This window comes from Dermochelys coriacea, chromosome 1 (assembly GCF_009764565.3).
Source record: "Dermochelys coriacea isolate rDerCor1 chromosome 1, rDerCor1.pri.v4, whole genome shotgun sequence".
Taxonomy (NCBI): domain Eukaryota; kingdom Metazoa; phylum Chordata; order Testudines; family Dermochelyidae; genus Dermochelys; species Dermochelys coriacea.
Window position 1 is genome coordinate 100,160,918 of NC_050068.2, and position 14,997 is coordinate 100,175,914.

A 14,997-nucleotide genomic window follows, 5' to 3' on the forward strand; every position below is an offset into this window, starting at 1 on the left:
TTTTATTCTCTGCTAGATCTACTTGAAGGAATCATACCTCCACATTCTCATCCACCTATTTCACTGTTTCTGTCAGACACTTTAAAATAGGCTTCAATTTAAATACCTTCAAACTTAGGCTCTTAGTTTTCTGTCTTTTTAAGAAAAAAACAGAAAACGGTTTTTTTTCTATTTACGTTCATATTGTCTATTTCCTTAAATCTATTTAAAGACTTACGCCCTAAACTGACTTCTTCTGAAACCAATCTCAATTTAATGTTGCAGGTTCTCATTTTAAACCATTCTATGAACCACTCCAACAAGCCCCTTAGTATTATCCGTTACTTGATTCTCTTAAAATAGCCTTTTTTAGTGGCCCTCAATTCAGATTATATCTGAATTTTTTTCTGAACAAAGTGGTTGATGTTCAGAACACCCCCTTTCTCACTGGTGCTCATCCCTAAGATCAACTCTTTATTTTATTTCAGTGAGAACATTTTACCATCTCTGCATTCTAAGCAATCCCAAAGAGACCATTTTATAACAAATAATGCACATTGATTGTTGTTTTGCAACATCGTGACATTGCATTTTTTCATATTTTGGTGTTTATATCAATAATTTGTTCTTTACTGACACATCAATAAAATGTGAAGACATAGCTACTGTGACATCTGCCATAATAATAATAATGGATTACATTATCTTGAAAGGATAAGATAAATAGGTGGCAACCCAACATGCACATATACCCCACACATAAAATTAACTTTAACTTTGTAGTTAGATGCTGATAGATATTTGGCGCTGTGTGTGTGTGTGTGTGTGTGTGTGTGTGTGTGTGTGTGTGTGTGTGTGTGTGTGCATGTGCGCGCCCTCTGTGTGCTGCGCTAGCCCTAAGCAGACAGCTGGCATGGCAGACCTCGAGTGAATCACTCAGTGACCACAAAATCTGTTAAAGGCATGAAGGCACCAGCCCAGGTTTATTGTCGATGAAGCAAAGTACTATTATCCCTCAGCCTCTACCAGACCGCTAATATATGTATGCCCATAACAATGGACCAGCTCGGTGAATGGCGGGACTTTCCGGTCCTCCCTAGGCCAGACAGAAATACTCCGTCTGATACAAACAAGTTAGTACTGCTCCTCTAACATAGTAAGTTACTGCCCCATGACGTGGCTAGTTATCCATCACCTTGTACATGTTGGTTTGATCAAAACATTTTTATTACGTACTGTCATCCTAACCTTATTTTTTAGGAGGGGTCAATGTGTTCCTGTTATCCTTGGGGAATGTTTTTGTACCATCCTTGATATTGGGATGTTCTGGTACCACTTGATATCTGGATGTGTTTGCATGAGTACTCTGTGACTAGCACTTATTATTTTTCTGCAATATCAGCCCTGTTCTTGCCAGATTCTGTGAGTAGGTCCTGCCTCATACCTGGCCTCTGATACAAGGGGTTATGTCTTAGGCGCTCTTCCTACTAAATTCTCTTTTTTTTTTATGGGGAGGATGTTTACCTATCATCCCAGAAAAGCATAATGCTTGGACTGAAGGTGGCCCAGTGGGCTAAACACTGTTATGTGGCTACCTTACTTTTCCATCTATATATTCACACCCCATCTGTCCCTTAGTCTGGACAGATTTTATTTTCCAATTGTTTTTAGTCCCCTATGGTGGACCTGGGAATGTTAGGCCTGGCACCATGACTGAGGCTTGGGGTGTAGAGTCTTACTTCGATAACCTGTGGGTGACATGAGGAGGCTTTTATACATAGTAGGTGGTCAATGAGATGTGCGTTGGTCAAGATTATAATAATATGCACATGTGTGTATATATTTATACCGTAAACATTTATTATAGGGCACATTTGGTTCAACACGCCTTACAGAGTATCCAAGTATACAGATGTCCAACAGCCTTTACAAACTGGTATAAGTACAAATATTTGCTTTAAAAATATTAATAAGCATTTGATTATTCCTTATAATGATTATTCATTACTGTGGCAGTGTTGATGGTGGCCGACCTGGGTCATTCCACAAACTTTAAAGCACAAATTCTGAACTTCAAAATAGTATCAGTGTTAAATGGCAACTGTGAAAATATTGGTATTCAGTAAGCTGTCCTTCCTCAACACTTTCAGTGTGGTAGTTAACTTTTGCTGCTTAACTGATTATTCAAATAGAGAGAGGCTCTTCTCTTTCAAATCAAGCCAATGGGAAAAACCATACAGTCTGGCATGACTACTCTTTTGATGGTTAAACTTAATCCTACTTTGATCCATATATAAAATTTTAAATATCTTAATAATGTAATTGTTCTGGCTCTAATATTTGAGTACAAAGGACACACAAGCTCCTCCCTTTTCTGTGTGTGCGCGCACACATAGTGTAAAGTAGTTATTTTCACCAAAGGTGATTACAATGGATTTGCCGGTGGAACTGCATAATATTATCCCTTAGTAGAGGATGCTAAGAAACTGTTATGACAGGTATATTTTTCACTTAATAAAACCCAATTTTGTTGGCTAGCATCATAGGGGATAAATGAGGAAAAATCATAATTATGCTACTAGTATTAAAGTAATTTTTATGCCACCCTACGTCCAGCTGAATGTGGAAAACCACATTTGTAAGATTTCACTTGTCTGAAGGATGCATGCAAATATTTTCCATATTGCAGTATTTTCAATATTTTTTAAGTTCAGTCTTCAAAGTCTTTTAAAATCTTGAATAAAAGATTTCATACTTTCATTTTGATGTTGGATAAGGCTTTGGTTTAAAGAATGCATAATGAAATCCCGAACTGTATTATACTTTAGTAAGCAATCTTTATAAGTCACTTTTGGCTATTTCAATCATTGGTTAACTGGACTCCTCTCACTCAAGGGATATTTCTAATTTTCAAACTGGAATACTTTGACTTTCTGCTGTTTTCTTTGGCCTGGCTTTGATTTATACAGACACGGATTATAGGGGCTTTGAATCTGCGAGTATGCATGTTTAACAAGTCCATATACATTTTTAATGTACCAGCTCAAATGCTTCTTCCCTTTTAGTTACGTTTCTTCTTAAATATATTATTTTCCAAATAAAGTTTCATTAAGAAATTTAGATTTTTCTTGTGTAAACCCATAATGAACTCCTGCTTAAGGATGGTTTTTTTTTTTTTTTTTGCTTTAATTTAAACCTTCATTGTCTCCACAGGCATCAGAAGGTGTCACCTTTATTGGACCTGACACACATGCTATTCAAGCTATGGGAGACAAGATTGAAAGCAAATTATTAGCCAAGAATGCAAAGGTCAACACAATCCCTGGCTTTGATGGAGTGGTCAAGGTGAGAAACTGTTTAACTGCTGTCTCTTCTCTCTGGGCTCTGACATTGTTTAAATAAAAGTACCACTCTCTTCAAAGGTGTGATATAGGATGCAATTATAAATTCAATATTCCAACTTCGATAGAAGATCCAACTGAAAAATGTCATTGTCCTGATATTTTCAATGGCAAAAATGCTTCTGAAGAGGAAGAGCTGTTGGAAGAATAGAATGAATTGTCAAATATTAAGCAGTATGCCATGGACAGCATTCGAAGTGTGGTTCCTCAAAACATCTCACGTTTTAAATTACATTTGAGATAGTTAAGACAGGGGAATATGAGTGTAATACACCAGATGTAGGTTGGTGGTTGTGTGCGTGCGTGCGTGCGTGTATGCATATATACTTTGTGTGTTTTTTCTTCCTTCATTTTCCCCCAGTTGTATTAACTTTATTGGCATGACCTAGGTAAAGTGTTGCCAAAGTTAATATGTTAAGTATTTGTGGGCAACACAGGTTTCGCAGTGGTGTTTGATACACCATGTATATTTTGTATTTCTCCCCAGTACTGAGTCAGTTGTAGACTACCTTTATATTATGAGACTGGTTCTATAAAAAAGCTCTTTCTTTTCTTCCGGACTTATAAGCAGTGTTTCTTCCTTGCTTTTAGTAGGAATTCTTACACTATTTCCCATAGGTTGTTCCACCATCTTAGCTGTGTTTTTGTGTGTCGTACAGTGAAACGGAAAATGTTTTGATTTCATCTCTCCTTCGACGTATTGTGATGTTGGTCTTTTATTTTTCTGCCTTTGTGTGTGTCTGTGAATAGGCTACATAATGGGGTTATAATGCAAAATTGTTTTCACATGCTGAAAACTTGTTGAAACTTTTGGGGTGAAATTTCTCATGGTTGGTCTTCATCTTCAAGTTGAATTTTTGGGGTAATTGTGAGCAAAAATCCCTCCATCTGTTTTTGTTATGGGAAAAGGGAGAAAATATATTTCCCATTTAAAAAAAATTCTAATCAATTTTTTTTTTAATTTAGCGGAAGCCAAAAACAGCTGAAGTTTATAATCTTGACACTTGGCATTGATCTGGTCCTCATAAGGGTTGTGTACATTATGAAATGTTGTTTTGAAGATGATTGTGAACAAATGAATTTCTTGACACAATGCTGACCATGATTTAGGGCTTGTTTACATGGGGAATTTAGTGCAAAATATCTAGGGTGAGAATTTAAAGTGCAAGGGTGCCTTTTTGTGGTGTAGGTTAATCCTCGTCCAAAATGGATTAAGCTAAACTGCACAAAAGTATTATTTGCACAGAATAAGTCTGTCCACACAAGGAGATGGTACGGAATACTCACTGATAGCTATACCGTACTAGCTATTCTGGGCTTTTCCCCCTGTAGACAAACGCTTAGTGATCTGCACAGACCAAGACACATAGTGTTCAGCATCATGGCAGCTAACCAGGATTAAACCCTTCTGGGGTTTTTTGCTGGAAGAAATGAGTGACAGAGAGATTAATGAGAGAGAGAGGGAGGTAGAGAGGACGTGATGCAGGGAGAAATTGAAAGAACATATCCTATGGACCTCGAAGCAGAGGTAGTCCTTCACCTCCAAGTTCTGCGTTTTCACTAAGGGTATGTCTGCACTGCCCTTGTTACAGCGCGGCCGTGGCAGTGCTGTGATGTGGGCAATGTAGACACGCTTTATCGCCGGGGGAGAGCTCTCTTGGCGATTGAAAACAAACCAACAACAAAAAAACACCCCTACCCTGAACGAGCGGTGGTAGCTTTATTTCCGGGAGCACGGCTTCCGGCTATAAAGCACTGTCTACACTAGTGCTTTTCAGTGCTAAAACTTTTCACTTCACAAGGTGTCTTTTCACACCCCTGAATGGCTAAAGTTTTAGCTCTGACAGTGGCAGGGTAGAAACAGCCTAAATCTAGCTTTTCCTGCAGCAAGAGAAGCCAGCCTGGCTTTTACACAGGTATAGCTTTGCTTCCATTACGCTTTCCCCACAGAGAGACAGCTTTACAAAATCATTTTTTCCTATATGGATGCCTCTTTGAATTGGCCTGAGAATGACCTAGATAATGACTGGACGCTGGATGCTAGTCACTGTGGATCTGCATACACTAGGCAAAATAGCATTGCTAGTGCTAGTGTTGGAAATGCCTGGGGCCTGCGATGTCTGAAGGACTCATTTGTGTTCTCAAATAAGTGTTCACAGGCATTTTACAATGGCATGAGAGTACACTGCCTTGGATCAAATCTTTATAAAGCGACTACCTACACTGGTGTGCTCTCTGCTGATGCAGTGCTAATGTTGATTGGAATGCTGAGATGTTGCAGCAATAACAGGTCATCTTGGATCCATTGCAGGATTCTATATCCTGTCTTTCAGCAACTGCTCCATAGAAGGTTTGGAAGACTTAGCAACAGTCTAGCTGTTACCCAGCTGAATTCTGCTCTTCCTGGTACCTTGTCCCTCATTCTAACAATCCTAAGAGCAAGTAGGGACTGCAACTGGAAAAAAAAAAAAAAAATCCAGTGAGTGGGACCCATGGAGTTGAATATTCATAAATAGCTTTTATTTTACACATGAAACCATCAAATGTTTATGGAACACTTAATATTAAAAATTATCATACAATTGTTTTGTTTGGCTATGTCTACACTGGCAAGTGAAAGACAAAATTTGTGTCGTTCAGAGGTGTTGGACCCCCCCACCCCCGAAAGACGAAAGTTTTGTCGATGACAAGCACCAGTGTGAACAGCGCTAAGTGTGAAGAGCGCTCCTGCTGATAATGCTAACACCGCTCATTGGTGGTGGAAGTTTCTTGCTGGCAGGAGAGCCGACAGACAGCAGCTACGCTATGCTCATTTTAGCGGCACAGTGTTGACACAGTCTTAATGTTTTTAGGTACTGGTTGTTTTATGCTATTGTAAAATATCAAGCCTACAAAATCAGGATAAGTGGTTAGTAAACACTAATGACACAACTAATAAAACTCATGGGGAAAAATAACTGATTATATATAGTTATGCTTGAGGCCTGTGGTTGCAATGTTTTTTGGAAAACTAGCTCAGAAACTTCCAGAACCCGAAAAAATGAATGGAAAGAGGATCACTAGTGAGATGTTTGTATTAGTATGTGGATGAGAGGCAGCTGCACATGACCTTTATGCCAAATATAAATAATGCCATCTCCCAGCCCTCAATGTTTGGATGTGATCAGCACCTACTTGAATGAAGAGCAGTGTCCCTCAAAACTCCTGCCACTCCACCCCCCAAATCCTTGTAAAACAAAACTCTCTAATCAGGTTACATTTCCTACCTTCTGGGGAGAAAGGAAAATTTTCTTTTCGATTCTTGTGAGATTCCTGTCTGTCAGAAACAACCTGTAGATATGCTCATTAAACAACACTGCTTCCACATGAAATAAAGACTTGAACAGAAGAGAGATTGACTTGACTGGAAAAGCATGTGACACTATATACTTAGACCCATGGGAAGAACCCCATCAACCAAAGTAGGATGAGAATATCTGCCTGTGATTGCCCTTGAATCCCTGATTGGAAGGAATCACAACAGATGTGAACCTGTTTGTTTTGGGATTTACCTGGATCCCAAAGTGTTACAGGGCATTTAGTCCCTGGTAGACAGTTTTCTTGATCAATCGACTAGCCTGAAGAACAGCTCTGCATTCCATTTGCCAATTCAGCCAGGAAGTGAGGGGCAAGACAGTGAGGAGCTCAGTGGATATTATCACAGGAGCTGCATTCGAGGGAGGGGATGAGGAGCTAAAAGCATGGTTTGGGTCTCAGACTTGTTTTTAACTTTGCATTTCTGCTTTTCTAGTGGCCATCCACTTGGCCAGTGAGCAGGAAAGCCTTCAGGCTCTTTTGTGTTTGAATCCCTACCTGACTTTTCATCAGGACAAGGTAGTCATGAGGATTTTTAAAGACATAAAAGGCTTTTGTTTTCTAATTCCACTGAAAGTCATTGGGAGTTGGATGTCTAACTCCCCTTTGTGCCTAAATCTGTTCTCCTTTTTACTTACCAAGATGACTTCCTCTTTCCATTTGGAAAGAAAAATGCCTTCATACTCTCTGTGAAGAGAGCTTTGCATAATACTGTAAAGACCACTTCACAAGTTAGAAAGACAGACGAGGGTTATTGTTTTTTGGTGAACAAAAAGGCACAAGAAAGACAGTGCTTCACTATCTTGTTCAGTTCAAGACTGCATTTAGGAAGACTACATTGCTCAGAGTGAAGAGCTGTCTGTCTGTTTATTAACTGTCATTTAAACAGTGCTGCGAAATGTACAGGGTGCTTTACAAATCTAGAGTAGAACATGTCCCCTTCCTCAAATAGCTTATTTAAGACAGCGGTTTTCAACCTGGGGCCCATGGACCCAAGGGCCTCTGTAGACTGTGCCTAAGATTTCCAAAGGGATCCGCACGACCATTAGAAATTTTTTAGGGGCCCGCAAATGAAAAAAAGTTGAAAATCACTGATTTAAAATACGAGACAAATAAAGGTCTAAACACAGCACAACAGTTCAGGTAGGAGAGGCTGTGGAGAGGTTATAAGTCAGGAGAACAAAGTACTGTACAGTAGAAAGGATTCTTTCAAGGGTTTGACTTTAAGAAGAGTTTTGAAAAATGGAAGAAGAGGGTGCCTGGCATACAAGAGGTGGGAGCCTGTTCCCAGAGAAGTGATCAGCATAAATGAAGGTCTGAAGTCAAGAGTAGAAGAGGAAGATAGAGTATTGGGAGAAGTAGTGAAAGTGAGTTGTGGAGTAAGGGAAAATAAGAGCACAGCTGTGGGTGAGAGCAGGCTTATGCAAGAAGAGGAGGAGCTTGAATCTGATACAGTAAGATAAAGGGAGTCAGTAGGGGGGATTCAAGGTTGTGGGGCATCGGTTTGAGAACATGACTTCAGCAGGTATTTTGGTAAGACTCTGGCCTGGTCTACATCTTAAAATTTAGGTAAACATAGCTACATCTTCCAGGAGCATGAAAAACCCACACCACTGAGCGACATAGCTATGCTGATCTAACCCCCAGTGTAGATGCAGTTATGCTGCCAGAAGTATCCTGTGTTGCTGTAGCTTTGCTGGTATAGTCTCTGTAGTGAACACATGGCATTAAATGGGAGAGGTGAGAAGCAGAGAGGCTAAAGAAAAAGATTACAATAATAATCAAGGTGAGCAGTGACCAAACTGAGTGGCGATAAAGAAGTGTATGTGGGTTTCTCGCAGTGGGGAAAGTGACAGAAGGCAAGATTTTACAGGTTAAAGAAATGTGAGGGAGAAACTGGGTAGTGGGGAGGAGGAAAGAGGCTGTAGTGAAAGGTGGGAGTGGGGGAAGATAGTGGCAAGTTTTTATTGCTGGATAATGTTCCGTTTACTTGTACAGCAAGTGCCGCAATGCTGAGTGTGGGTCCAGTAGATATTAACATATGTGTAGATGAAATCCTCTCCCCTCTGAAATCAATGGGAGTTTTGACATAGATTTCAGTGGGGTGAAGATTTTTCAGTTTGTTTTGATTTTTTCCTACATAGCCATTTCAGTATGTTTTTGAGCTGGGTAGTGATGTTAAAATGCCCCCTAAACCTCTCGCAAAATAAATATTGGACGTAAGCAGTTACTAATCTATTAGTTTACATTTTCCAAGTTCCTCTATCCCACCAAACATTGCCGTCCCTGAAAAATATGATGTAGTTATTAGTAAGTAATAAAAATTGTATAGCTCCCAAAATCTCTCAACTAGTCAATCCACTTCATCACAGTAGTTCTACTTTTTTTCTGTCTCCATTTGCTGGTACCTGGGAAAGAAGAATTTAAACCAAATGAACACGCAAGAAATTTCTATTTAATTTAACAAAAATGACTTTTTAATGCCCCTTTAACTTATCCATGGTGAACTCAGCCATTAGTAAAAACATAATCATTAACAGAAAAGGAGTACTTGTGGCACCTTAGAGACAAATTTATTTGAGCATAAGCTTTCGTGAGCTACAGCTCACTTCATCAGATGCCTAACAGACTAACACGGCTGCTACTCTGAAACCTGTCATTATGCAAGGCACTGAATTTAGCTGTATAGAGTGGGCATCCAATGAAGTGAGCTGTAGCTCACAAAAGCTTATGCTCAAATAAATTTTAGTCTCTAAGGTGCCACAAGTACTCCTTTTCTTTTTGCGAATACAGACTAACACGGCTGCTACTCTGAAACCTGTCTTAATCATTAACGTGACTTTTATATCATTTTTATTTATTGTCCAAACTAGTAAAAAATGTATTAACATGTATAAAATATGCTAGAGTTGTATAGTTTTTTATAATTAATCTGTTTTAAACAAAAACTAGTGTAGCTTATGTGTATTTACAGGAAACAGTACACCAATGAAACATTTTCAAAAGAAGAAAGTCATTAAAATATTTTAAAATACTTTTTTAATACTCATGTTTTCTTTGTATATTTGCCACACGATTCTTATGCATTGGGTAATACCTTATTTGTGATACTGAATTTTTTTTCCATGGCAACTATGCAGTGTCAGAACTACTCAGCACCAATAATCTAAAAATAACGGCCTTACATTTTTATTAGAACTTGGATACTTGCCATATTTATGTAATGCTCAAATAAAATGCACTGTATTAAAATTTACTGTTTCAGGGAAAGATCAAAAGGCAGTTGCTAGAGACTGGATTATGCTAGTTGTTTATGCATTTTTCCAAACAGTTTCTATCTCCCCTCTCTCTTTTAAGAATTCTAAAACAAACAAACAATATCTTCTGTTTCTAAAGCAGACTTCGAAAGCTAAAAAAATTGGATATGCATTGAATTGCTATTGTGAAGTTCTTTTAATTTTAATACATTAGAACTGTTAACTAAATTGATGTTAAAATGGTGTAAATAAGTGATATCCTTGCTAGTCGACTTCTTAAATCTGTTCCCCTCACTGTTTTTCTGGATAAAATGATTTGAGGCAATTAATGCTGTGCTCCTCATATTGCTCTATTTATTCTTTAAAATTGTTGACTGTATGTATAAAACAATCACGGCTCTAAAAAGTTGTCTTCCAGTGATTTGCTGCTTGTTTTTCTCTGAACTTGCAATATACATTAGCCACTTGTTTGCAGGTAACTAAGTGAAAAAATTTATCCTATTTGCTTCCCCCTCTCCCAGTTCTATTTTGCAAATATATGACTGAATTTGCAAGAGAAAAGAAATGTAAAAGTTTCCTTCTTGACTATAATCGTGGCTCTTCATCAGTCATCACTCTTCCTGCATTTTGTTCAAGAGGCTCTAATTGTCTGCATTTGGCAGGTTTAACACTTCCTGACAGAGAGGCTATTAAGGGGAAGTATTCTCGCATAACTGTCACAGGCAGGAACAAAGAACCTTCAAACTCAATGTGTGGAAACCACTAACATTCTTAAATGACCCTTTTCATGCATTTTTATCCCTTTAAGCTAAAATTTGGAGAGTGCAGGGTCATGGAAAGCAGCAAGGTGTAATAAAACAGTAAACCTTGATTTTTATTTTGTAGATTTATCTCTGACTTAAAAACAATTGTTATTTGGAAAAATCTCATTAACAGATGTGACTGCTTGGAGTAAAAAGACTTAAAACTGATGTAGCTTTCAGGACTGCTTTGAACTTAACAAGCACCGATTTGTGGAGCAGACTAGCTAATGAAAGGAAATTAAATTTTCTGACAACTTCCCCTGCCAGCCTCCTTATTCTTCATGGGGTTGTTACTAGGTACTGAAGACTTTTAAAGAGGATTTTGTTTTATTATTGGACATAAATGAACCAGGTATGAACATTTTGTATGTATTTAAAAAAAAATTCTGACCTGGGTGCTTTTAAAACGAATTGCCTTGAAAGCCTTAAAAATATTGAATTTCATTTTAATGTTAATAAGTCAACCCCTTAAGCTTCAGACGCACTTAGCAGCTGGTGGTTTCCAGACACTACTGCCTTCCATTCAAATCTTTTAATGTATGTCACAGAATAGTATAAATATTAGCAAATTTGGATGGAATTTTCAGATTTAACCAATGCCACTATCATATAAACATTTTTCTTTTTACAGTATCATGATGGAAATATATTGTTGTGGGTGAAGGGATGTGGAATTTAACTACTGAATGAGACTTTAGAGTAGCAGCCGTGTTAGTCTGTATTCGCAAAAAGAAAAGGAGTACTTGTGGCACCTTAGAGACTAACAAATTTATTAGAGCATAAGCTTTCGTGAGCTACAGCTCACTTCATCGGATGCATTTGGTGGAAAAAAACTTTTTTTCCAAATGCATCCGATGAAGTGAGCTGTAGCTCACGAAAGCTTATGCTCTAATAAATTTGTTAGTCTCTAAGGTGCCACAAGTACTCCTTTTCTTTTTGTGAATGAGACTTTGGCTGTTACAAGTAAACCTGTGCTGAAAGTACCTTGGGAGAATCATTTTACTTCCCCTGGCTTCCCTCTCACCCACACTCCATTACACTTTTCCTTTTCTTTCCCCCCCTCCCCCCCACTCCACGTTGTGGATGCAGACTAACACGGCTACCCCCTGATACTTTCCTTTCCATAGTATGAGTCAGCTGATGCAGTATAGATGGTGACAACAAAAGAACTTTGCTAACTAATAGTATCTTACAAACTGTTTTTGATCATGGAAACCATTATTTGAATTTATGCATTTCAGACCACAGTTCAAAACCCTAACAAGTTACATTAAAGCATCTGTCTTGAGGCTAAAAACTGCAAAACTGAAGTTGATGTGAATTTTGCCTGAATAAGGACTGCAAGGTTTAGTTCTTAAAGAAGTTCTGTAAGATTCATTCTGAATCTGAAACTTATCCAAACAATAGAGAATCAACTCCCCCTGCTGACAACATCTGGAAAAACATGACATACACACAAATGAGGACAGAAACAAGCTGGCAATGGACAAGCTTTAATCTGATTTATGATCCATTATTGATTGTAAACTACTAAATTCTACCATTTAAATTCCTTCAACTGCAGAAAATCATTTTGCGATTCTGGTAGTGCTTCCTGTCAGCTGATTGCTTGCTGCTTTGAGTTTCTCAGTATAATAATGATGAGGTAGAATTTACATTCCACTTATGGTATTAATTTTACATTCCTCTGACTGAAAAGGGTCAGAAGGTTGTAAAATCAAACATTAAATGAATCAGAGGAGACAGTAGTGCAATATATGACTGCCCTAAGGACATAGTGCAATGGCTGATGGGATTAATGTTGGGTCTCATTTCCTGCTTTTACAGGATGCAGATGAAGCTGTCAGAATTGCAAGGGAAATTGGTAAGTTCCTAAATTAGCTATGGTGGGATTTGTGTGCCTCTCAGCAGACATGGTTGACAAAATTGAATGTGTAATAAGTAATCCCTATAGAACAAATAATGTTTTAATGGTTTTTAAGTTCCCCATTGCCTTAATGCTCTATCTCTTAAATCATCACATTTTAGCTTTACAAACTGAGCTTTAAAGACTGAGTACATGAATGAGTTGCAGACAGGATACAAGACACAGTGATCGCTGGTTAGTTTAAAAAGGAATTTTATTTTAAAGTATTCATGAAATTAAATACGATATTCTTTTTGCATAAGGTGTTAGGCATGGTATATTTCTCTTTATATGGAGGCGACAGAATGATGCTTATGCTCTTCATTCTTCATCATTATTTGGACCACAGCTGGCATGAATACAATCTGGGTCACCAACTTTTCTGCTATACCACGTTAAAATCAAATCACCATTCTGCTTCTAAATACATTATAGAATGGGAAAAAGCAAACAAAAACCTACCTGGGATTCTTATTTTAGCTAAGGCCAAGTGTAATGTGTGATAGACACCTTCGGTCCTCATTTAGGAAAGCTGCTTATTCAGGACAATATCTATGTATGTGCTTGCTGAAGTGCTTTCCTGAATTCGGTCTTAGTACTGTAAAACTGTGGCTTCCAACCTGTGGTCCAGGGATCCTGGGGGGTCCACAGACTGTGCCTAAGATTTCCAAAGCGGTCCATACCACCATTTGCAATTTTTTAGGGGTCTGCAAATGAGAAAAGGTTGAACACCACTGCTGCAAAGTGTTTTGTGGAGGCGACAGCCTGGATGGGCTCTCTGATCACGGTTGTTTTATGAGCCTAAGTATTTGTCGCTTAAAGAGGGTTTCCTGGCTGTGTGGGTGTTTTGATTTTAAAAAAAAAAAGTGTAGCTTTACTCCAACATGAACCCCTACTGTGGATGCATGTACTTCACTAGTGCAAAAGGTGACTAGTGTTGTCACACCTTAGACTGGTTTAAAACTGGGATAATTTTTGGGGCTGAAAAAACACTTTTTTATACCAGTACTGTGCATTCCCACTGAGAATTTTCACTGGTGCAGCTATATTGCACTAGTTTAACTGCACCAAAATCTCAGGTGTAGACAAGTTGTAAATTAGGATGGCAAAATTTAATTCAGCTTTTTTTTTTTGGCTAGCTTTTATGTCACTGTAGTGAGATCAGGTGATTCATAGATATTGAGGTCAGAAGGAACCATTATGATCATCTAGTCTGACCTCCTGTACAATGCAGGCCACAGAATCTCACCCACCCACTCCTGCAATAAACCTCTCACCAATGTCTGAGCTATTGAAGTCCTCAAATCATGGTTTAAAGACTTCAAGGTGCCGAGAATCTTCCAGCAAGTGACCCGTGCCACATGCTGCAGAGGAAGGCGAAACCCCCCCAGGGCCTCTTTCAATCTTCCCTGGAGGAAAATTTCTTCCTGACCCCAGATATGGCAATCAGCTGAACCCTGAGCATGTGGGCAAGATTCACCAGCCAGATGCCCAGGAAAGAATTCTCTGTAATAACTCAGGTCCCATCCCATCGCAGGCCATTGGGCTTATTTACCATGAATCGTTAAAGATCAATTAATTGCCAAAATCATATTATCCCATCATACCATCTCCTCCATAAACTTATCGAGTTTAATCTTGAAGCCAGATAGGTCTTTTTCCCCCACTGCTTCCCTTGGAAGGCTATTCCGGAACTTCAGTCCTCTGTTGGTTAGAAACCTTCGTCTAATTAAGTCTAAAGACTTATCATTCACTGTCATTCAAGCAGAAATGAAAGGAAGACAAGGTTGCTAGCCATGGTAAAATTTTAGTAGGACAAGTTATTAAATAAAATTGCTGTTTTATAGCATGGAACCCTTTTTAAAAAATAAATTTAATACTTTTTTCAGCTTCATTTGTATATTTTGACTTGCAGTTTTGTGTTTGTGGGATTTGTAACCACTGATCTAAAAGGCTATCTACAAGTGTTTTTGTAAATTAACTGAGTATTTTGAATTACACAAATATCAAGGGGCAGTGGTGCATTCCACATGACTTTTAAAACTTATTCTCTCATTTTTCATTTTTGGCTCCCTGTTGTCCTCCTGATCTGTTCCTTTTTCTGATATGATTGTCCCAGTAGGCTGATGGTATCACTTCAACCTGTTAACCTTGATGGGCATTGGAGTCAGTTACAGGGAGTTATGCAGGTTGCATTTTTTTTTTCCTTTTGGTCTCTGGTTAGTTTTAAAAATTATGTTTAAAAAGTTTGCCGAATCATGCTGTATATTGAAAGCAAAAAAGCCACTTTTCATGTT

General features: G+C 38.3%; 1 protein-coding gene across 1 annotated transcript in view; it reads left to right on the forward strand.

Annotated features, from left to right (window-relative positions):
• The window catches only part of PCCA (propionyl-CoA carboxylase subunit alpha), a 408,049-nt gene that overhangs the window by 120,913 nt on the left and 272,139 nt on the right, over positions 1-14,997 (forward strand). The window contains exons 7-8 of the mRNA XM_038386634.2: positions 3,193-3,324; positions 12,622-12,658. Coding sequence (XP_038242562.1) covers positions 3,193-3,324; positions 12,622-12,658 — 169 coding nt within the window. The remainder of the gene's footprint in view (positions 1-3,192; positions 3,325-12,621; positions 12,659-14,997) is intronic.